Source organism: Diabrotica undecimpunctata, chromosome 7 (assembly GCF_040954645.1).
Source record: "Diabrotica undecimpunctata isolate CICGRU chromosome 7, icDiaUnde3, whole genome shotgun sequence".
NCBI lineage: Eukaryota > Metazoa > Arthropoda > Insecta > Coleoptera > Chrysomelidae > Diabrotica > Diabrotica undecimpunctata.
In genome coordinates, this window is record NC_092809.1 from 4246293 (window position 1) to 4270320 (window position 24028).

Consider the following 24028-nt stretch of genomic DNA (forward strand, 5'->3'; position numbering starts at 1 on the left):
TAGTGATAAAGCTATCCGAAACCCGTCCTTCTTATACGGTTCCTTTGTAGGAAGCGAAAGTACTTGGGCAAAATTTAATTAATAAACTGTGCTCGATATCTGCCTATCATTTGACCAAAGTTTAAAAAAATTATTGACTGAAACCTTTTTTTATACCTGAATATGGTAACTACAACTCAAAACTTATTTCATAAAATTAGGTATAATTCCTATATTACCACAACTATACCAATTAATGATATTAGGAGAAATGTAAGTAATTCAAAATATTAATTATTAATTGATAAATAACAGTTTACTTACCTATCCTATTTCTTTTCTAAGTATCAATCACTCTTTTCCCGTATTATAACATCGCATTCCCACAACACAAATAAAGATGCATTACTGATCTTCAACAAATGCAAATGTAACGAATAATGTATCCGATTATGTTAATATTTAACTATATAACCGAGAACCCGATCCCAGATCTTCAGACAACGTTCAAACGTCGTTGCTCTCCCTCCTTCAACACCAAACTACCTTAAGTGCTTATCCAAGATGTTTTTATCATTCGCTTTCGACGTCACTACTTCTCTCCTAGTTTTAGTCAGTTTGGCTGCATTAGTCTACAGAAAAATCTTAAACGAAGACAAGAAAACAAATAAGAAGTCCGAACAAGACGGTTTGTTGGAACCGCCGTCTCCTAGAAAACTGCCTATTATTGGTCATCTTCACCTACTTGGGGGATATGAGATTCCCTATCAAGCTTTTAGTGCACTGGGAAGAAAATTCGGCGATGTGGTAAAGCTGCAACTTGGGGGAGTAAAGTGTGTAGTGGTGCAAGGACAAAAAAATATAAGAGAAGGTTTGGTTACCAAAGGAAGTCACTTTGATTCCAGGCCTAGTTTCGAGAGGTACCAACAGCTATTCGATGGAAATAAAGATAACTGTAAGTAGTTATAAAATTTTTTTAATATTTTTTTTTGCCAAAATATATATGTTTTTCTATACTGTCTCATTATTGGTATATTTTTTTATTAATGATAAATTACTTACTCTAAGTTTTGCTGTTTTCAAGTTCTTCAATATTTTGTTAACTTTCGAGCTTTTAAAAAATTATTTTAAAGCAATTAAAAATTATTTTACAATTATCTGGTCATTATTGCGATTAGTGTTGCAAATAAATTCATATTTTATTTTTTTTAATGTTCTTAATCAATATTGCAAAAAATCGGTTATTTTTTTTTATTTTCTACTGACGTTTTAAATATCGTACGAACTTTATAAATTTTTTGCATAACTTAGTTAAAATTGTTAAATTATTCTTATTTTTAGCATTGGCGTTTTGCGACTGGTCAGAAAAACAAAAGACACGAAGAGACATGCTCAAGACTCACACCTTTCCCAGAGCTTTCACTAACAATTTTTACAATTTGGAAGATCTAATATTAAATGAAACTGAAAATATGATTTCTCAGATTAAACCCAATGGAAGTACACACTTAAAGACAATTATTTCACGTAATTGTGCAAATATATTTCTTAGCCATTTTTGCTCCAAAAAATATGATACCGAAAACAACAAATTTGTTCAGATGATCGATAATTTTGACGAAATCTTTTATGAAGTAAATCAAGGGTACGCAGCTGACTTTTTACCTTTCTTGACACCGTTTTTAAAGAAGAATATGAATAGAATGAAGACAGTTACCCATGAAATCAGACAATTCGTCACCGAGGAGATCATTCAAGAAAGATATCATGAATTTGACGTGGATTCAGAACCTAGAGATTACGTAGAAAGTTTGATCAAATCAGTTAAGGATGAAGAGGTTGACTTCACATGGGAAACTGCCTTATTTGCATTGGAAGATATTATTGGTGGACATTCTGCTGTAGCAAATTTTTTGGCGAAATTGTTTGCGTTTCTAGTTAACGAACCCGAGGTCCAACTAAAAGTTCAAAAGGAAATTGATGACAACGTAGGAAAAAAGCTCGTTACAATTGGAGATAGAAATGCTTTGCCATACACTGAAGCTGTTATTTATGAAGCTATTAGACTAATTTCGTCACCTATTGTACCCAGAGTGGCAAATAGAGATAGTTCTATTAATGGTAAGTGAAAATTTTAGAACTTTTTGATGTTTTTTTCTGCCCTTTGTGTTTTTTTGTTGAGACCAGCATCTATGCCTCAGTTAATTTATTGTTTTATGGTTTATGGATCATGTAATTGAATAAATCAGTTATACCGTTATCTTATCATTTTTTTGGTTATGTGGTCATCTACATCTCCCATAAACTTTTTGAAGCGAAGAATAGACATTTCCAGCGTTTTCTGTCGAAGCAATCTTCAGTTGTTAGATCTCTGGCGGTCATTGCATCGTCGACATCGTCTCTCCAGGATCGTCTTGGTCTACCTCGTTTTCTTCTAGTTGGCGGAGTCCATTCTTCTATTTTTTTGGCCATCTGTTTTCAGGCATTCTCTGAAGGTGTCCATACCAGTTAAGTCTTTTGGCTTCGATTGTGTCTATTATGTCTAGATCGATTTCCATTTCTCTCCGAATATTTTCGTTTCTCACCCTATCAAGTCTAGTGAGCTGACAACATCGTCTCCAGTAGTTCATTTCCAGTGGAAATGGAAATATAGACATTAAATAAGAAGTAAAAAATTAAAAAAATATCTATTAATAAAAGATTCGATTCGTAAGCATTGTCAAAATTTTAGAAGTCATAAATTGCATCCAATTAATATTAATATTGAATCATCTGTTTAAATTCTGTTTAAATTTGTATGACACTTCTCGTTTTAGAATAATTTGATATAAATACAACTATTATTTTTCAACATCTTATTTAGTTTATTTAATAATTAAATTTACTATCAAATGATATTTATTTATATTATACTATTCATTAAACATGTCGTCTGAATTTGACAGATCTGTCAGATGTAAACAAACTATGCTTTGTTAATACGTTAGCAGATGGAGTTAGTAGCAAACATAATAAATTATTTAATTATTTATTACAAATTACTTTATTCAATTTTCTTCTTCTTGTTCTTTTTCCTTCGTGTATGTAGGCTTCAAAGCCTGTTTCTTTCTTAATATTAGCCTCCTAAATTGTTTTAATTATCGCACCATCTTTTTCTTGGTCTGCCAATACTTCTTCGTCCATTTGGTGACTATCCTATCCTCTGCCATTCTACTAATGTGTTCGTTCCACTCCTGTTTTCGTTTTGTCACCCATCCATTTATGTCTTCTATATTACATGCTCTTCTGTGTTCGCTTCTCTCCCTATCCAACAGACTTTTCCCTGATATTCGTCGGAGTATTTTCATCTCTGTTGTTTCTAGTAGTCGTCTCGTTTTAGATGTGTCAGGTCTTGTCTCCACCGTGTTTGTTAATATAGGTCTAATTGCTACTTTATAGATTCTTCTTTTTGTGTCTTGTTAGGTCATTGTTCTTCCAAATTGTTTCATTAAGAGATATTGCCGCTTTACTTGCTTTTAAGCTTTGTTGTCGCACTTCTTCTTCAATATCTTCGTAACTAGTTATATCTATTCCCAGCTATCTAAATCTTGCTTCCTGCTTTATTATTTTCACATGAATTTCGATTTTACATCGTAATGGGTATTTAGATGTTATACATTTGGTTTTTTCTGCTAATATATTGTATTTCTTAGCTGTTGTATTGAAGATGTGTGTTAATCTTTGGAGCTCGTCTTCTATCTCGGCGATTAATGCGACGTCGTCTGCATAACATAATATTTAGATTTCTTTGGGGTGTATTCTGTAACATTTCCGTTAAATTTAAGAGGCTTCTAAAATTTAACTTTTAACGGTCCTCTTAAAGTTTTAGGTAACATTGACATTCTGTAAAGAAATATTATAGAGGACCGCTAAAATATATTTTTTAGAGGAATCCTCTAAAAGGTTTTCAATCAGATACGGCAACATCGCACGTTGATCGTGTTTAAACTACTTGTAAGGTAGAAATTTACCAAAAACTGAGTGTCGGAGGCCAAAAACTTAAGAAAGAAGAAGAAATTGACAGTCTGCCTGACTTAATTATTTTATTATTATTAAAAATATATTTCATTTTCATTTCCGTTTATTTGTGTTCGCGTTGTATTTGTATTTTCGTTTTAATAAAATTTTATTATATAATCCACGAACCACAAAATCTCAAATAAATAAATTATTTCTGTTACTGTTACTTCACCAATACAACGACATGCTTGGTTGACTTAAAGCAAAATTGTATCCTTGCTAGAGGTAATTGGTAGCTTCCAGTACCATAAAAGTTTAAAGTTGCTAAAATCTCCAGTTCTTTAGGAATTGCAGATATTCTTTGCCCTTCTTGCATATATGGACTAATCATATCAATGATGATCCTTGCAACATTTTTATTAAATCTAAAAAGTTTTCTAAATGTTGAAGTGGGTAGCTAGAAAGGATTGCTTATATATCGGATTATTCTTTGGTGTAATAATCTGAATTCAGCTGTACAAAAAGAATAAAAAATTTGAATTTCGTTATAGGTGTAACATATGGATTATAAAGTAAACTGGGACTTACCTTTCATTATTATTTATTATTTCATCAACTAAAGCTTCGCCAAATATATCATAAAAAGCCATTTGCCTTTTTAATTGTTTATCTATACTATAATATATAAAACAAACTAATAATCATATAAACCTAACCAAATGATATTTTAACGGACTGCTAAAAATAAGAAGACAAGTTTTGTCATCCTCCAAAATATTCTGTTTTAGCGGGAGTTTTAACGGTTTAGGTTATGATTTTAACGGATGCATAAGTTACAGAATAAAAAAATAATTTTAGCGGACGCTAAAATTTTAGAGGCCTCTAAAATTTAACGGAAGTGTTACAGAATACACCCCTTTATCCCCTATTCTGTAACCATGAACTTTACGTACTGCTTGTATTATTTCATACATTATTATATTAAAAAGAAGTGGGCTTAACGAGTCACCCTGTCTGACTCCGCTTTGTACTGATATACACTGTGTTAGTTTTCCATTTATCTTTGCCTGTATTCTATTATGAAAGTAGATGTTTTCGATGGTTTGTATAATATTGATTGGTATGTTTCTTTTATACAGTAGGTGTAATACGTTTTTGCCTTGGATGCGATCGAAAGCCTTTGTTAGGTCTATAAAACATAAATATGCTGGTTTATTGTACTCGATGGCCTTTTCTGTGATTTGTTTTAGTACAAATACGGCGTCTACGCAGGATCTTCCGGATCTGAATCGTTGTTTTTCTTGTGATAAAGTTGTTTGTTTATTGATTTTGTTGGTTAGGACTTTTGTGGTAAGCTTAAGTGCGGTGTTCAGTAGCTTTATACCTCTATAATTGTTGGGGTCTTCTTTATCTCTTTTCTTGAACATTGGTATCATTCTGCTGTTTCTTCATGCGTCTGGTATCTTGCAGCGCAATATTAGTTTTTGTATGAGTGTTGTCATCTCAAGGTTTATACTTTCTCCTTCGTGTTTTAGCAGTTCGTTGGTTATTCCGTCTGGTCCTGGCGACTTTCTATTTTTGAGTTAATTTATGGTTATCTCTACTTCCTGAACACTGATTTCTATTCCGTGTCTTAATTTACGTACGTTATTGTTTTGATTATTATTTTCCTTTCCTTTAAACAGTTCCGTCAGGTATCTTTCCTATTTCTTTATTTAATTTTAAAGATTGTATTTACATTTCAAAAATACAGTAAATGCTTCTCCTTATAGATATGATTTCTATCTCAGTTCTTATTCGTCGACTCTTTATGGTGTTATGAATTTTTGTTGTCTCCAGCTTTTTGTTTGAGTTGAAAAATAGATTTTATTGTATTAAAAATTAATTTATTCTAAATACTAGTGGAACATTTTAACTTAGTCCTTCGTATTTAAATGTTTAGTCTGTATATTTTGAACATACTTACGAATTAAATCAAACATTTAGCAAACTACTTTATCCAAACTGTGTTCTTCTTTCTAACTTCTCTTTTAAACATTTTATTTCCGATTAACGTTTCTACTACTAATCGATTATCAGTTCATTAGCTGGTCTGTTAATTTTCATTCATTCATTTTACATTTTATCGTATGTAATATCATAAGAGAAAATTTTGCCGCCAATATTTTCAACTAGTAGAAAAGTTTGTTGCCTGGTAATTTTCGCGAATTAACTTTTGACAGTTCAATCACGAGACATCAGTCGAGTGATTTTGTCAAAATTTACATTTCAATGATCCATCCTTCCAGTAGGGGTGAACGGTAAAAAATGTCTGTCTGATAAAATCTTTGAATCTCTTTTTCCATTAATTTCAAAAATATTCTAACTGGGCATAAATTTTCGTTTGATGAATTCCTCACCAGCCATTTGCTGCTTGCCAAACTTTTCGAACCGCCTTGATTTGTTTTTAAAAAATTAAATTCGGCCCGTAAATTCTCTCATAACATCAAGCTCCTTCTGGAAAAAGTGAATCTTGCAGTTTACGGCCTCATTGCCGCTCCAAGCAAGTTCAAATGAGCAAAGGTGAAAAAACTTCTTTTGTGCTTCATCGGGGGTTTCCTCGTCTTAGCTTTGGATAATTTTTAATAGTTCTTTGGTAGATAATGCTTTTGAACTGAGTTTCTTGAACTTTCTTGAACACTTTGAAGCTACCTCCGCTTGGTGTCTCTGACCAATCTTGCACATTAGAAAGATATATCTGTGAACAGTTAAATTTTTATGCCGTACTCCGTAAAATATTTTTCTTGTACCATTTTTGCTGTAGTATTCCACATTGACGACTTTTTATAGTCTTCGCCATTGCCTTTTTTTATGTTAAATGCATAATCCTCCAGAATTTTTGCTAATTCGGTCATGGTAGTACATCTTTCAAGCGTAAAATTTCTCACCAATAGGAACTCCAAAAATTGAGTCCAAATAGAAATTCTGGACCTCTCACAAATCTTGATTTTTGTCTGAATTCATCCAATCCAAAATTGATTACGCCTCAATGACGTTTGTCAAACTGACAATAATAGAATTACCAGATACCTTCGTGACGGATCTGTCATAATTTTGTCGCTGAGAAATCCAAGGCAGGAAGAAGTTTTGTGAGTAGGAAACGTGGCGTTGCTATGGCGTTTTATTAGTTAAAAATAGTCTAGTGAAGAAGTCATTTAAAAAATTCCTTTTCATGTACTTATTTAATGGGAATATTTAAAGGGTTATTTATTATCTACAATATTTTCTTAGCTGTTAATCTAATTCGGTTTTGGGCAATAATGAGTTTAAGATAATAACTCAAACTTCTTGTATTTTAATCATCCTTTTTTTATTGCAGGATATAGAGTAGAGGAAGGATCCGTTATTTTCCTTAACAATTATGAACTCAACATGTCCGAAGAGTTGTGGGAGCAACCTAACAAGTTCATGCCTGAACGGTTTCTGAGGAACGGAACGATCTTCAAACCGGAACACTTTTTGCCTTTTGGAGGAGGAAGAAGAAGCTGTATGGGCTACAGAATGGTTCAACTGATATCCTTCGGATTTCTTGGCGGTCTCTTACAAAACTTCTCGATACAACCAGTAGCAAATGAAATATATAAAGTACCGATTGGTTCACTAGCGCTCAAAAAAGATACTTACAAATTCAAATTTGTACCTAGATAATTTTTCGGCTTGATTTTAACATTTGGAATTATTGAAATTCTGTGTACTGGTGATATAATTTATTTTTGTATTATATTTAGAATATTTATTTTTGTAAGATAAGAAAAGACTTGTTGAATCTCTGAAGGATATATTTTTTAATAAAAATTAATTGCTACAATTTTTTTAGTTTTTTTTATTAAATTACATTTGTGCAAAAAATTGATTATAAAATTTAAAGGAAGTAAAAACATTGTTCTTATAATATATCTATATACAATTCTCAGTTAACGAAGAGGTGAAAGATTCTATACCATTTCTTGACATAAGAATTGTAAGAACTACAGATAATGTGTTAAAAATCAGATGGCTCAGAAAACCCATGTATTAAGATGATGATAAAGGATTTATAAGCTATTGCTCTCATCATTCCAGAATGGACCAACAACCAGGAGATTAGAGCACGCATCGGAAAACTAGATCCACCTTCAATCGGATGGGGGTCTTCTTCAAGACTCACTGACCGCCATCACATCTCGAAAGTTACAAATCTTCGGACATATTATGTGAAATAAATCCAAATATGCTCTCTTTAAAGCCATCCTGCAAGGAAAAATATTTGGAAAACGAAGTCTAGGAAGGAAAAGAACATCTTGGTTAAAGAACCTCAGAATTTGGTTCAATACAACATCTGTGCAGCTTTTCCGCGCTGCTGCAGATAAGACAAAGATTGCCATGATGATCGCTAACATTCGTAATGGATAAGCACATCAAGAAGAAGTCGTCTTTTTCACTACTTTAAATTTATCCATTACTACCAGTTCTCCTCTGTTATCATTTAAATTATTGTTATTAAAAAGCACTGTAGCTAAGCATAAACTCCATCCATCCATCCAATGGCACTATAGCCCAAATCGGGCCTTGGCCTCCTTCAACAGGCTTCTCCAATAATTTCGATTTACCGCTGTTCTTTTCCATGAACGCGTTCCCAGGCAGTTCCTGACATCCTCATCGACTGCGTCTTCCCAACTCTTTTTAGGTCTTCCAACAGGTCTTCTTCCCTGCATTCTTGCATTTAGTAATTTTCTGGGGATTCTATTCTCATGCATGCGGACCACGTGTCCTGCCCACCATAATCTCTGCAGTTTAGTTTAGTGTATTGTGCTAGAGTTAGTTCGCTATATTGCTCGTATATTTCTCTATTATACCTAATTCGCTAGTTGTTGTTTTCACTTATTGGGCTCAGTATTCTACGTAATATTTTTCTTTCAAACACATCTAATGCATTGGCAGATTTCTGTGTCACCACTCATGTTTCACAACCATAACTTACTATGGGCCTGATTATTGTTTTATAGACCCGGAGTTTTGTTTTCCGGTGTACGTCTCGCGATTTGAATATGTGGCCCATCGCGAAATAAGCTTTATTTGCCAGCATAATCCTTCTATTTATTTCTGGTTCTTCTTCATTGCTTGCGACCAGATCCATTCCTAGGTATGTGAATTTATTTACATGTTCTATATCGTCTATAAAGTGTTTTTACCATAAACTCGGTATTCCAAATCTATCGCAAAATAGCAAAATATAAGAAATCGTATCTTTAGGTATACATGCCACGTTTCCTTCCCTCTTGCACTGATATCAAAGCAGCTTTTTTTCGTCTTTATAGAGAGGGGGTCTGGAATCTTGACATCTTAGTCCAGGACGCGCCTGACTGATCTTAGTGCAGGATTCGTTCTTCGTACTCCCGGCGATAGTTCCCGAGGTACTTCAAAATGCCCTCTCGTCCTTTAACGAATTTGTCCTCCTAGGCCATATATTTGGCCATTTAATATATATATATATATATATATATATATATATATATATATATATATATATATATATATGTATATATATAATCTCTAGGTTGGTTTATTTCATTTAATAAAAATGTACAGAATCCCATCTAAACTGATTCACATTATCCATAGAAGCTTACAACGGATACGGAAAGTTTTTTCATTTCCTAAACAACAATATGCTACATCTCCAATAGGCCACGTTTTCAATTATATCGCAGAGCCTTAACTCCAGCTCAAAGAAATAAATGAATACAAAAAACGAACATCAATGTGAGAAAACGTGTCACGGAATTTCTGACTAAAATGAGAGTTTTATCTTACGAACAGATGTGAGAAGATCGGGAAAAGAGTACGTCGTATTATTTATGTTTTGTAAAATATCGATGCAAAAAGTAGGAGAAAAGTTAATGTTAAAAAAAGGAAAGATATATTAATAATATTATATATTAATAATAATAATAATAGTGTTTATTAGGAAGTTTACATTGATTACAAAAAATAAAAAGCATACTAAGTACCTTCTACTAAGCATACTAAGTACTAGCACCTCTTGTGCGTGAGACTTAAAAATATATATATTCAAACAAAGAAATATTTAACAATTGTACAAATATAAATAGTAAGTTACAAAAGTTTGTTTTAAATTCTCTGGTAGACAAATTGTATAATTTGGACCCTATATAACCAACATATTTATCTCTGGAGTATGAATTTATTACATATTTTTTGAATGTCTAGTTTGATGGGCATGATTTTTAAAGTTTGATAAAAGTTTCATTATATACCAGCTCGCTAGAATATCTCAAATTTTTTCCATAAATAGTTCTAATTAGCCACTTCTGAATACTGTTTATAGAATGCAAGTAAGTACTCCGTATTCCACCCCATCCTAAAAGGCCATAGGTATGTAGATATTGTATAACTGCTTAATAAAGAATTCTGACAAGAGTTCTTCTTCTTCTTGACGTGCCTATCCGTTACAAATGTTGGCGATCATCATTACAATCTTTATCTTATCTGCAATAGCCCGGAAAAGCTGCACAGATGTTGTATTGAACCAGATTCTGAGGTTCTTTAACCAAGATATTCTTCTTCTTCCTGGACCTCGTTTTCCAAATATTTTTCCTTGCAGGATGATGATTTCCATCCATGATTTTTTTCTTATTAATCTATCTGTTTTTAAGTGTTTATCCTTTATATTTTACACTATTTCTGTAATATGTTTGATCGTTTGTTCTTCGTTCAATTCGTCTCTAATTGCACCCACTTGCTCGTTAAACGTGGCTTGGACTCTCATCCTCGTATCAAGGTCTTTCAGCATACGTAGGTCGTATGATTGTGCTTTCCTTTTCTGCACTGTTTTGAGTTTGACTCGAAATACTGGAATATGGTCTGTCTCCATAGGTCTGCTCCACGATAAATCTTGACAGACGTAAAGCTGTTTCGAAATCTGTTAGCAATATTTTATGTGAAACAGTGTCAAATGCCTTTGATAAATCTACAAATATACACAGAGCTGGTCTTGCATTATCAAGAGCTTTGTAGATGTTAGCTCATAGAGCACAGATTGCATCTTCAGTGGATTTTTCTTCTTGAAATCCATACTGACATTCAGATAGTACTTATATTGAATTTTTTTTTAAATTTATAAGTCTTATCTTAATTATTTTTTCTAATATTTTGCCTATGTTTGAGATTAGGATAATAGACCTATAATTCTGACAATATATTTCTTCGCCAGATTTGAATAGTGGTTTAATAGTTCCAGTTTTTATAATATCTGAAAAAATGCCTAAATTAAGATATGTATTTATTATGTATGTTAAGGGTTTTGAAATCTGTTTGATTATTTCTTTTAAAGTTTTAGATCTAATATTTTCATATCCTGGTGATATAATATTATCATATTATTTTAATATTAAAAAAAAAACTTAGGACAGTAGTAGGTACCGTTCGCGTCATAAAAAACTGGTACAACTCTTATAACTAAAAATCGTGTTTTTTAAGTTGTGTATGTTGATCTTGTTACATGTGTCATTCTAATTTCTAGGGCACCGTTGTCAGTTCAACGAAAATATTATATGAAACCAGCTAAAAGCAGGGCTGTGCGACAGACCGCCAGTTTTGAGTATTCTAAAAACTAAAACATCGAGCATTCTCGATCAGTCAATCACATTAAATTTGTTTAAACATGCATCCTAAAAAATTCAAATATTAATTTTGTAATTTTCCATGATCTCAATTAAGTACCCATACATTGATTTGTGTCTTATTATAATTTATGAAAATATTTAGATTAAAAAATAATGATAGATAATCAATCTAGACATAACTTTAAATTATTATAATAAAACATTACAGTCGCACATTAGATTGTAACTGTCACGTTTTGAAAAGCGTTTTTTCGCCCCGGATATTTTATAGTTTATAATACGTAGGATAAAGTATAATATTTTTTTTTCACATTTATCGTTCTTATACTAAATAATCAATTAATTTTGGTAGTTTGCCTGTTACTAAACTTATTAACACAAAATACAGTTCGTGTTCGGTAGGCAATTGAAGTATAAAATTACAGTAGACGCATTCCAATGTTCCTTGTGCCAATACAGATCCTTCAAACATTTTGGATATTAACTCAACCCTATCTCTGGTTATTAAATTAATTAGATACGGTTTTTTGTTGTTAATGATAAAAATAAGACCTATTTACAATAATACATTTTTGAACGTTATTTTTTTATTTAGATTTAGTGCAATTACGTTATCTGTGATGGCAACAACGAATTGATTCACGAACCATTGTGTCCAGCCTGAACACAGGTTTACATTGGGAAAAAAAGTGTACCAGTTTTATATGACGGGAAGTGTACAAATCAAATCAAAGGTCCCAACGCTTCAAGTCATTACAAACCGGTTCAGTGTCAATAAAACGGTCATTTTGGGTTTGGTCGTTTTACTGACTTCCAGAACTTCAATTCGTTCCTGATCAAAGATTCTGTACATGGTATCGTTAGTTTAATAAATGAAATAAAAATTAAATTGTTATCTTTGTCTCATAAATACCTGCTTAATCTATTTTAATACAAAAATCAATCTAAACTGTCCTCAACTTTATTCGGACGTCATAGCATATAGGAACGTATCGGTTTATCAATGAAAAAGTAGACAAAAGAAATTTTGTTAAGTAAATTTTGGGAATTTAAAATGTAGATAAAGGAAGATGGATTAGTCTATTGAGATACAGACTGTGATGCAACTTAATATATTCTGAATAATAAGTCAGCAGGTACCGTGTTTGAGTAGGATTTTATACATATTAAAATGGTTAAAATTTGTAATTGATTTTTAAGAAAATTAAGAATACTGTTATTATACAAACCATATATAAAAAGTTAATATAAAAATATATAAATCTCAAAATAAGGTCATATGTTTAATCGCAACAATATAATTTGATAATGTTGCATTATAGTCCAAGGAAATTAGTTTCTCTTAGAACATCGTTATAGTCAGGTTTTTTAAAATATTTATAATATATTAAAGATTTATATATTCATACTTAAATAAAAACATTTTACCTATTAAGTCATTCTACACGAAAAGTGTTAATTAACGTATTTATTCAAAATTATATATTCACATTTAACCCTCCATTACCCGCACTTAAAAAAATTACGCCATCACTCGCGTGTTAGATTTTATCTAACATAATGAGTCATTAGTACTTATTGATTAAGTTTATTGGCTATTAACTCACAAAAAACGATAAACTTATTATATTTATATAAAATTATTATATATATTATATAAAAAAATATTTTTTTAAAACAAAACTGCAAAAAAAACTATTAGGTAAACTAAAAAAATATACACATTACCCTAAAACAAAACAAATAAGGGGATTTATTCCAAAAAAAATGTACGCATTACGCATAAAATTAGATTTCTTCCTCTTCTAGGCAGCGGTGGCAAGTAAAATTTGTTAAACTAGTGTGCTCTTTACATCTCGGTAACTTACAGTTAGTACAATAATGTTGGGTAAACCTGTTCTTCCTTACAGGGCAAAAAGTACATCTTGGTTTTATAGTTGGAGTTGCCCCTTGAGAAACTGATGGCTTTTCTCCGGTTATATTTCGGATCCTGAGTTTCAACTGAAAAGGCAGATTTGGGATATTGGAACGTCGTTGAAGATAGAACAGTAAAAGTTGCTTGCCAAGCTCTGCAATGTAGCTTCTTCGAGATGTTACAATATTAGTGTTATTGTTGTGAATTATTTGGCGGTTTGTAGTTGAAATATTTAGTAGGCTGCAAAAAACAGTAAACGGCCAGCGATTGCTAAATCAAGTCACCGAGTATTCTGCCTGCATTTTATAAACAACATTCACTCCGCCTTTTGTGAGGTTGTAATCAGTAATAATCTCTGGCTTCATGGTATGCTCTTTGGTGTTTTCGTCAATGAAACCATCGCTGTGTAGTGTTGAAAGTAGTAGTACATTCTTATTTTTTTTGGCACATATGATACAAGTACACACTTGTTTCCATCGTCACCATATGCAGACATGCTACTACATAAAGGTCTTCCTTTTACGTTTGTCAACTCAGGGGGAATTTGTTGTTTGATTTTACGCAAAGTACCTATCGTTGTCAAGCAATGATCGATGATCGTACAATAAAGAGTTGGCTAAGGGTACACAGGAAAAGTAATTATTCGTAGTTACATTTCGACCGGTTCCACTTATGGGTCGTATAAGTCTTTTTACTACACTAGATGCATCGTTGGGTAGTTGATATGGTCCTTCAGGTTATTTACCGGGGTAAATTTCGAGATTTTGTGTGAAAAATGTTCTAGATCTCCACCAAGGCATAGATTTTGATTCCGTATTTCGCTGGCTTATTGGCTATATACTGCCTAAATTTGCATCGACCACGGAACCAGGAGTGTATGCAGATAAACGGTTAGTGACAAACATTTCATATATTTCTCGAATGGGTGCAAGATTATCAACTGCCGAATTTTTTTGCCTCTTAGTGGCGTCGTCAAATCTTACAGCTTGAATTATTTCAATAATATAATAAAATATCTGGAGCTGTGCCATCTAATTTCCAGAGTTCATCAGTATTTAAATGTTGCGCTCTCTTTAACCCAGCAAGGAACAAAAGTCCGATAAATGCTTGCATTTCCTCATAGTCAACAGCAGGACAATCCCTAGGGCGAGTATAAAACACTCTCATCATATCCAGTTTTTGATTTGTATATTTTACAATATTATTGATCATAGCATCCGAGAACAAAAATTTACAGCATTCTAATATGGTTTTGGCGCCTTTTGCTTTTACCTCAGGTAAGTTCGTAACAATATTACAAGCCTTGGTCTTACCTTTGGGAGTGTGTTTCTTATGTTTCAACCATGGTCTTTTATCTTTGCCATAAAATCTTGGATAACCATTATCTTGGCCGCTTTCTTCCATGGCATCTCCAGGATCACTGGGTAGACTGCTCTTGTGTGTACTGCTCAGAATCTGTATTGTGGATACTGTGTTTAGAACAAACATCACTTAAGTCCTTATCAGAATTTAGTGGTTCCACATCGCTGTATATCTCTTAGATTTAGAGAATTAATTTACTTCGTTATTCTAAACATTTCGGTATTTTCTTTACATTATCTGTTATTAATTTCTCTCGTTACTTTTGAATAAGCCGCGCTCGTTCAGCAATTTTGTTTAACCGAATGATCTCATCGCACACTTAGCAGAAACAATTTATAGTCTCGAACACCCTCCAAATTTAACTGCGAACATTTTTTGTGTTCGTTCCAAAAACCGACAGGCCGCGGTTCCTGACGAGCAACGAACGAACAGCTCGCAAGAGGTTCGTCCCGTCGTACAAGTTAACGAATATAGCGTTCACAAACGGTTCGCGAACAGTTCTGCTCGCATATGTGTACCCGCCTTTAGTTTTGAACTAATAACAACTGCTGTCGGCTATAAGATAATAGGTACCCCCACCATTATTTAACATAGTCTTATACGAGTCTTCATAGGAGTGTTCCTGGTTGCAGAACCCAAAAGAAGCAATATTTCGAAAATTATGGCGAAATATTTAAAAATGTTAGATTTTTTCTAACGGTGCGAGTAATGGAGGGTTAAGACTTTTATACTAGCCTTATTGTAATTATTGTTGTGAGAAAATTGATTACTATTCTTTCCAGATAGTTTCCATGCTTGCTGCAATTTCTACTGATCGGTTAAAGTCCAATCCCTTTGTTTCCAATAACTTGGCTTGTAGTCTTTTTGACCGTTAACCAAAAACAAACTGATTGCGTATAGCACTTTTCAAATATGTAGAAAAGTTGCAGTTTATTGCAAGCTTCTGTAGAGAATGTAGGTATTCTTGTATACTTTCACCTTCTGCCTGTCTTTTTGATTGAAACCTAAATATTTCAGCAATTTCAAGCGGTGCGGGGTTGTAAAAACTATCCATTAACCTAACTGTATCATCATATGACTTGTCTTCAGGGACCTCTGGAGCTAGTTTATCACAAAGCGTATCGTATGCTTCCGAACCCTTGTAATGTAGTAAATAGGGCAATTTCATTTCCTCTGGAATTTTAAAAACTTTGTATGCACCTTCCAATCGTTTTACCCACCTGGACCATTTTATGGCTGTCTGGTTAAAAGGTTCAACGGAAAATTGGAATGTAGAAACTTGTGTAGGCATGACTGGAGCTGTAGCAGGTGTGACTATCGTTGTAGTCGAAGAAATTGAGCTGTAGGTAAAAGCGTTGTAGTCGAGGTAGTGCCTGTAGTATTCGTAATGTTTGGAATGTTAATCCTTTATCCTTGTCGACAATTGTAGTGTCTTTCGTATTTGAAAGACGTAGTTGTAATTAATCACCTCATTAATATTATAATAACGTAATGTAGTAATGTAAAAATGTTTTATTTTGGAAAAGTATACAAACGTGATCTTTTTATAAATCCTGAAGTGACAACCTTCCTTTAGCGTCATACCAACTTACATTTCTTGTTAGGGAGTTTTTCATGAACATAACATTATCAATACAGTAAAGTAAGACAACAGCTAAATCTCAAACCGCAACTAGGCTATATTCTCAGTGATCCCAACCAGAGAGACAGAGTTCTTCAGTTTTTTAGAAAAACATTATTGTATTATAAACTCTAAAATATTTTTATATGATATATCTTATTAATGCTACTATACTTCTTGTAATGTTGTTTGTAATTGCCCCCGTGCGACTGCCCGTATTTGCCGAGCACGTAAATGTACAGTTAAAAAAATCAGATTATTTATCACGAACATACAAACTGAAAAAAATATATTAATAATTTATCGTTACTATTCTATATTATTCACAATTTTTTGTTAAATTAACAAGTAATTTATAACTTTATTTGAATGCTAAATTTTAACTAAAATGAAAAAGTTATATGACCCCGACGTGATTTGAACACGCAACCTTCTGATCTGGAGTCAGACGCGCTACCGTTGCGCCACGGAGTCTTATAAACAATAAATATTACTATTATTTACACAGTAATAACAACAAACTAATTTTTCATCTACATTCGTTAATATACATAATGTAGTACTACTAGTTTGTTTCAATTACTTTTACATCCTTTGTAAAAAAACTTATATTTTGAAAACGATACACTAGCGTCAGAAGTACGGTTTTATTATTTATGTTTTGAGTGTGTCCCACAACAATCTTCGTTAAATATATTTTTGGTGGACATCGGTAAAATACCATCGGACAAAATTCAAGATTAAATTTCATATAGTCCGGCAGCTGGGTACCTTTATGGAAGGGTAGATAATTGAAACCTATTTTATCTTATGTAAAATTTTTTGCTGAATACGAATAGGGGAGAGTGAGACAAAATGCTCCCTCTAACATTTTTTTAGGCTAGAAATAACAAAAAACAAGATAATTAACCACAGTTTAATCATGTATGGGTTTAATCATATATATCATTACTGGGATATCTTTTTCTTCTTAAAGTGCCCTCTCCTCAATGGAGGTTGGCTACTACAATTTTAAACTCTTCTCTATCTTCAGCTGTTCTTTTTAGCTGTTCAAAATTTAGCCATGTCCATTGTCGGATGTTTCTGAGCCACGATAGTCTTTTCCTTCCTAGGCCTCTCTTTCCCTCGATTTTTCCTTTCACTATAAGTTGGGCATATTTCTCAGTATGTGGCCTAGGTATGATGTTTTTCTAACTTTTACTGTGTTAAAAAGTTCTCTTTCCTTGCCTATTCTATGCAGCACTTCTTCGTTTGAGGTATGCGATGTCCATGAAATTTTGAGTATTCTCCGGTAGATCCACATTTCAAAGGCCTCCAATTTATTTACGGTTGATGTTTTAAGGGTCCACGTTTCAACTGCATATAGAAGAGTCGACCAGACGTAGCATTTTTATAAACGTAGTCGAATTTCGAGTTTTATTCGAGAATCACAAAGCAGTTTTTTTTATTTTTTCGAAAGATTTTCTGGCCTGTTCTATTCTCGATCTTATTTCTAGATCAGGATTTAGGCTGCTATCGATTCAACATCCCAGGTACTTAAATCTATTGACCTGTTCTAAAATGTGCCCATTTATTGTGCAAGGTTGAGGTACGTTTTGGTTTTTTCGGATTGACATCACTTTGGTTTTTTTAATGTTTATTTTCATACCAAATTGCTCACAGGTCGAGTTGGTCTTGTCGATGAGTCGTTGTAGACATAAGTCGAAATCCGCAATTAACACTGTATCATCGGAGTATCTGATACTGTTGATATTTACGCCATTCACATTGACTCCATCCTTGGAATCCTCCAATGCTTCTTTAAATAGAAACTCGGAGTAAAGATTAAACAGCAGAGGCGACAGAACACATCCCTGTCTAACTCCCCTCCTAATTTCTACTTCTGCGGATGTGGAACCTTCGATCCTAACTCTGGCGTTTTGGTTCCAGTACAAGTTTTTTAAGAATTTGATGTCTTTTCCATCTAAACCGACTTCTTGCAAACGTTCTAATAGTAGGTCGTGTCTTACTCTGTCAAATGCTTTTTCGAAGTCTATAAAGCATATAAATATATCTTTCTGTTGGTCGTAGCATTTTTGGGCGAGAACTAGTAAACTGAACAGGGCTTCTCTCGTTCCCATGCCGGCTCTGAATCCAAACTGATCGTCTCCGATGATTGTTTCGCACTTTCTATAGATACGATTATGTACGATTTTTAGTAGGACTTTTAATGCATGACTCATAAGGCTTATCAGACGGAACTCTCGTATCTCTCCGAATAGTAGATTCTTCCTTTCCTTTTCCTCTGCTTTCCGCAGAAATTATCCATCTGATGTTACTTATTCCCAGTACATCGATCGGTAATCTGCGTGTATTGTCGATATTTCTTAATTTTCCGGGTTTGGATGTACTTCTACATTCCATGTGTCAGTGCATTCCTTTTGGCAAGTTTTTGTTTCCGTTTAATAGGCAGGGAGTGCGCTGGTTTAGGTCTTGGAAGCACCGTTTTCTTGATTCTCTTTTTCCCTGTCAAATCTAAGTCTCCAAAAAACACATGATCAGTGTGTAAATAAAATATAAAGTGGTTCGTGAAAAATTATAGGAAAAATTGAAATTTTCAATCACAGATAAGTCTAAATGTATTGATTTTCCGAAAAACTCTCTCGAATTTTTTTTGGTTAGAATATATTTATCTATCGATTCTTGAGGTTATTTTTAATATAAAGTTGCCAACCCCCTAGTTAAGATTGCCGCCCCAAGGTAAAAGTAAACTTTGGCATAGAGTAGATTTTAAAGTTAATTGTAAATGGAGGTTAAAATTTCAACAAAATCGATGCGTGTTGATGAAAATCGGAGGTTATTTATTCTAGTCGTCAGAGATTTGACTTCAAAAATCAAACGAACAAGCTGAATTTTGCTGAGAATATAAATTTTGGGACCCCAAAAAAGATGCAATAAAGTTTACCACTTTTACCCCACCCCTAAACCCCGTATATGGACAGCATTATATTTGTTTGTGTTTAATTAAAATTTTTTCACACATATCATAATTCTTTCCGTATTTCGTACAATCTTCGTGTAACCGACGTTGACACCGGGCAGACTATATCCAGTGAACAACTTTTTTAGTCTATTTATATTCTTCACCAAATCCAATACAGTAGTCATTATCGTCTTCTTCAACTTCACCAACATCGTCATCACCGAGTTCTGCTTCACTTTCCCCATCTGATGTGCCAGACATATTTAGTTTCTTTGTTTTGGCTTTAGCTTTTGACTTCTTTCTTGGTTGCGTTTCTGTTGAAGTTTTTCCGTTAGATTTTTGATTTCTTTTAGAGGTTGAGTGCTAAAGAAATGTTTTCCAATATTTTTCCCAGTGTAATATCATTATTTGGGTTAGCTTACACTAGAAGATCACTGAAGTCTGGGGGTTACTCGATTGTACTGAGTCAGATGAAGGGTTATTTGGTGGTACAGGTTCAGGAGAAACACTGTTAGTAGGTTCCTGATGAGTAGGCGCTTATTTGGTAGGTACCTGATGAATGCCTGATTGAAGATTATCAGCCTGCGACTAAACATTTACTAAAAATGCATAGTCTGGAATGAAACCCTGCTCCGAAATTAATTTACTCTTTTCATATTGGCCCTTTCAGCCATAAATCGACAAATATTTTACTTCTAATCTATTTCTATTGCCGCAGTGATCATCGTATCATCTGTATTCGGTTTCTGAGATGTTCCTCTGAACTGGTTCATCCAGACACAGGAAACCTTGTATTAAATGATCCCGCATTCATAATTTCATGTCCACTTAAACCTTAGGCAGCTATTAGCTACTCAATACCATTTTGTACCGTATTTAGTACCTATCGAGGTATGCATGATGGGCTCTGCGTTCGACACACTTCCTCAAACTTCCAGAGGATACTACCTACCCCAGTTGAAATGACTTAATCTAGTCTATCAGCCATTGGAACGCGCTGTGTTTGGTGGAGATAATCCATTAGTCAAATCAATTTCTGATGAGATTTGGGCGGTTCCAAGTCATGTAGTTCATTTGAAAAAGTCCCAACGTACGTATCATAACTATTTAATTATTACCCATATTTTTTTAACAAATAAGTAACTTCCTTTGAATACTAACTTTTGGTTAAAAACAAAAAATTGTGTGACCCCGACGTGATTTGAACACGCAACCTTCTGATCTGGAGTCAGACGCGCTACCGTTGCGCCACGGAGTCTTATAAACAATAAATATTGCTATTATTTACACAGACAATAGCAAATAATCGCAAGTTTGTTTATTAGTAATGCACATAATATGTATTACTAATGTGTTTGTTTAAATTGGTTCTACATCCTTTATAGGGAGATTGGGGATATTAGGGGAATCCTTTAACACTTTCGCTGCCCATGACTCCGATCGGGAACAGTAACCCGTTAATTTTTAAGACGGTATATTTTACTTAGTATGACGCCGACGTTAAGTAATGTTTGTTAGAGTGTGAGTAAGGACTTAAAATAGCGAAAAGTATGCCGGGCCCTTTAAACTGTAAAAACAAGAAATATTCCTACCTCCAGACATAGTATTTTAAAAATTCCTATGGTTAATAAGGGACGAACAAAGAAAGGGTTTTAAAATATGCTCCGAAATCAAAATTAGATAGCAGACATATATCACTGTGAAAAATGTCCTGATCAACCCGGATTTTATGTTAAATGCTTTGAAATTGCTCATATGTTTATCAAAATCAAATCAATATGTGAATCTTTCTGTATTTTATAGAATAAATAAACTTATTTTTTCTAAAATTCCGTTAAATATTAATTTTTCTAGAAAAACGTTCTAATTTACCTTGTGCCGATCGGAGCCAGTCAGCGATATACTAGAAATTCTTAGCCAGGTGCGCATGACTCCCATCGGAGTCAAAAACTCAAATCACATTTTATAAATAAATACACACTCTATTTAATTAATTTGATATTATTATATATTCTAATATCAATTACAATGATATTTTATAAAAAAAGTTATTGCCGCTCCTGGGTAATACCTCTCAAAAAAAGTCAGTAGCGAATATGTTAAAGGCGCAAAAACACCATCCACTCAATGCAGTAGAGAAAACAACATTACCGAGATATCAAGGGGGAAGAGGACTAATGGACATAGGTGAACAACAGGACAAACCGATGGCAAACTTAAGAACTTATTTTCAGGTGCAGGCTGAGACATCTACTTTACATCGAGCAATTTGCTGATTGTCCTGTCATCTGGATGAGTAAACCTCCGCATGGGCCACATCTCAATGAGATCAGCCAAGAATATGTCGACAATAAAGCTTCGAACTATTGGTTGATATCAGGAAAGATGTTTCCCGAGACTGAGGGTTTCCTACTTGCCATTCAGGATCATGTTATTCCAACAAAAAATTACCTGAAATATTTTTTAAGATCCTCAAGTCCAAAATGACAAATGCCGATATGGATGCAACGCCCAGGAAACCATCCAACATATTACCAGGGGCTGCCAGGCATTTGTCGGTACTGATTATAAAGAACGCCATGACTCAGTAGGAAAGATTATGTACCAAGATCTAGCTGAAAACTGGGACTTCTCCAAACCGACCATCCTCCTTACTATTACTTCGTCCCTGACAGAATACTTGAAAATGACAACTACAACCTATACTGGGACCGCATTGTGCTCACAGACCAAACATTGTCATATAATAGACCGGATCTCACACTAGTTAATAAACCCCAATTCCCAAAAACCTCCTAGCGAACATAAAACAGCTTGGTCTAAATGAACATCTTTATAAGGCCATGCAGAAAGCTGTAGTCCTCGCGACGTCCAGATGTACGAAAATTTTTGGGAGATACTCCAACATACCAAGTCACCTAGGGCTCGATAACACGGAAAGAACCCCACCAGAGCTTAATCCTTTTGATACCGTAGGTATCTGGGATGAGTGAATTTTCCCCTTAGAGGGAGCGTGAGCCGTATGGCTAAATCTGGATAATAGATAATTAAATAATTTAATTTTATCTGACTTATTTATATTGACAATTCTATTCTTCTTTTCATAATCTTGTATGACTGAATACGTGGTCATTTACCTATACCTACATCTTCTGGATCTAGATCTTTTGTTTTAATTCGAAATAAATGCTTGTTTTTTAATTAGGTAGGTGCTTTTTATTGTATTTTTTATGTGTTTGACAGCGTACTAAAACAAGACAAATTACTATATAGCTTGAATATTTTAATGTCTTCTTGAAGAAATTTCATAATTTAGTGAGGTACTATATTTTCAACAGTTGCTTCTTATATTTCATTAAATAAAAGTATACAATTGATCGTAATATACAAATAACTAGTCTGATAAAAACTGCATTTTACAAATAAGTAAAAATACTATTTTCGTATTTCCCCCGTATGTGAGAAAGTTCTATTATTTGGTTATTAGGATGTCCAATTCATAACAAACTTATCCGTTGATCACAAAATCAATTTCATAGCTGTTAGTATACGCAACCTCCAATGCACGCGTGTCTTTTTGGCAGCACTTGTAGCAGGGGCAACGACCATACATCAAATTAGTACAGCGATGCCAGATTTGAGTATTGAGTAGCAGTTTTAATTTTTTTTTAATATTAAGGAAAATTTCAGTTGACAATTATAACAGCGAACTGAAGGATGGGTTGGTTGTTACCATTCAGGACTTAATTTCTCTTTTTAGAGCTGGGAAATTGTACGTTCCCTTAAAAAATGTAATCCCTTGTCATCGATCTAGTGTCTTAAGAATTACAATGGTCGAATTATGCAATTTAACCCTTTCATTACTGATTTCATTGTAGCGTAAATAAAACTGTTTAAAATTACTTTAATGATATTCGTTGATACCTAGAGGGTTCTAGGTATCAGCGATTGGTATCTAGGTAACAAAGCGATTGATTTTTTTTACATTGTTGCGTGTCCTCGTATCCTAAGACAGGACATAGGACATATATGTCGCTTTAGTGTTGAATTGTGGGATAAATAAATATTCAGATATTTTTTCAGAACGGCCACTTATTCTTCTTTTTACATTCGTTTTGATCTTCCTAATCCAATTAGCTGTTCTGCTAGTGGCACCAGAAAATTCAAAATTGTACATTCCTTTTATGCAAATCCTTTTAAAATCCAAGAATGTATAAAAAACTTTTCTCCACCATTTCGCAGACTTTCGGTCCATATCATATGTGCTAACGTTTTGATTGACGAGATCTACTCCTCCCATAAGACTATTGTAAAAAATAATTGCTTCTGGACAAGTGAACTAAGATTTTTCTCCAGTTTTCAGCTTTCTGTTGATAATTCCAACAGTTGTACTCTGACAGTTGGACATCAGCATCACTTCTTTCGTATCTTTTCATTTAGTCGCTAAAATTCCTTTGGATGAAACAAAAATTCCATATCACCCCTTAACATTTTGTTATTTTGAAATTTGGCTAGGTTTACCCAAA

The 24028-nt window shown here is 33.5% G+C and overlaps 1 protein-coding gene and 2 non-coding genes across 3 annotated transcripts; 1 reads left to right on the top strand and 2 right to left on the bottom strand.

Moving 5' to 3' along the window:
• Nucleotides 1-497: 497 nt before the first annotated feature.
• Nucleotides 498-7805, top strand: LOC140446169 (cytochrome P450 307a1-like). The gene is made up of 3 exons (XM_072538700.1): nucleotides 498-934; nucleotides 1321-2100; nucleotides 7337-7805. The coding sequence occupies exons 1-3, from the start codon at nucleotides 544-546 to the stop codon at nucleotides 7663-7665; spliced, it is 1500 nt and encodes a 499-aa protein (XP_072394801.1). The 5' UTR covers nucleotides 498-543; the 3' UTR covers nucleotides 7666-7805.
• Nucleotides 7806-16942: 9137 nt separating this feature from the next.
• On the bottom strand, nucleotides 16943-17014 carry TRNAW-CCA (transfer RNA tryptophan (anticodon CCA)). The gene has a single exon. It is a non-coding gene; the product is annotated as a tRNA-Trp (tRNA).
• A 3674-nt stretch (nucleotides 17015-20688) lies between these two features.
• On the bottom strand, nucleotides 20689-20760 carry TRNAW-CCA (transfer RNA tryptophan (anticodon CCA)). The gene has a single exon. It is a non-coding gene; the product is annotated as a tRNA-Trp (tRNA).
• Nucleotides 20761-24028: the final 3268 nt, after the last annotated feature.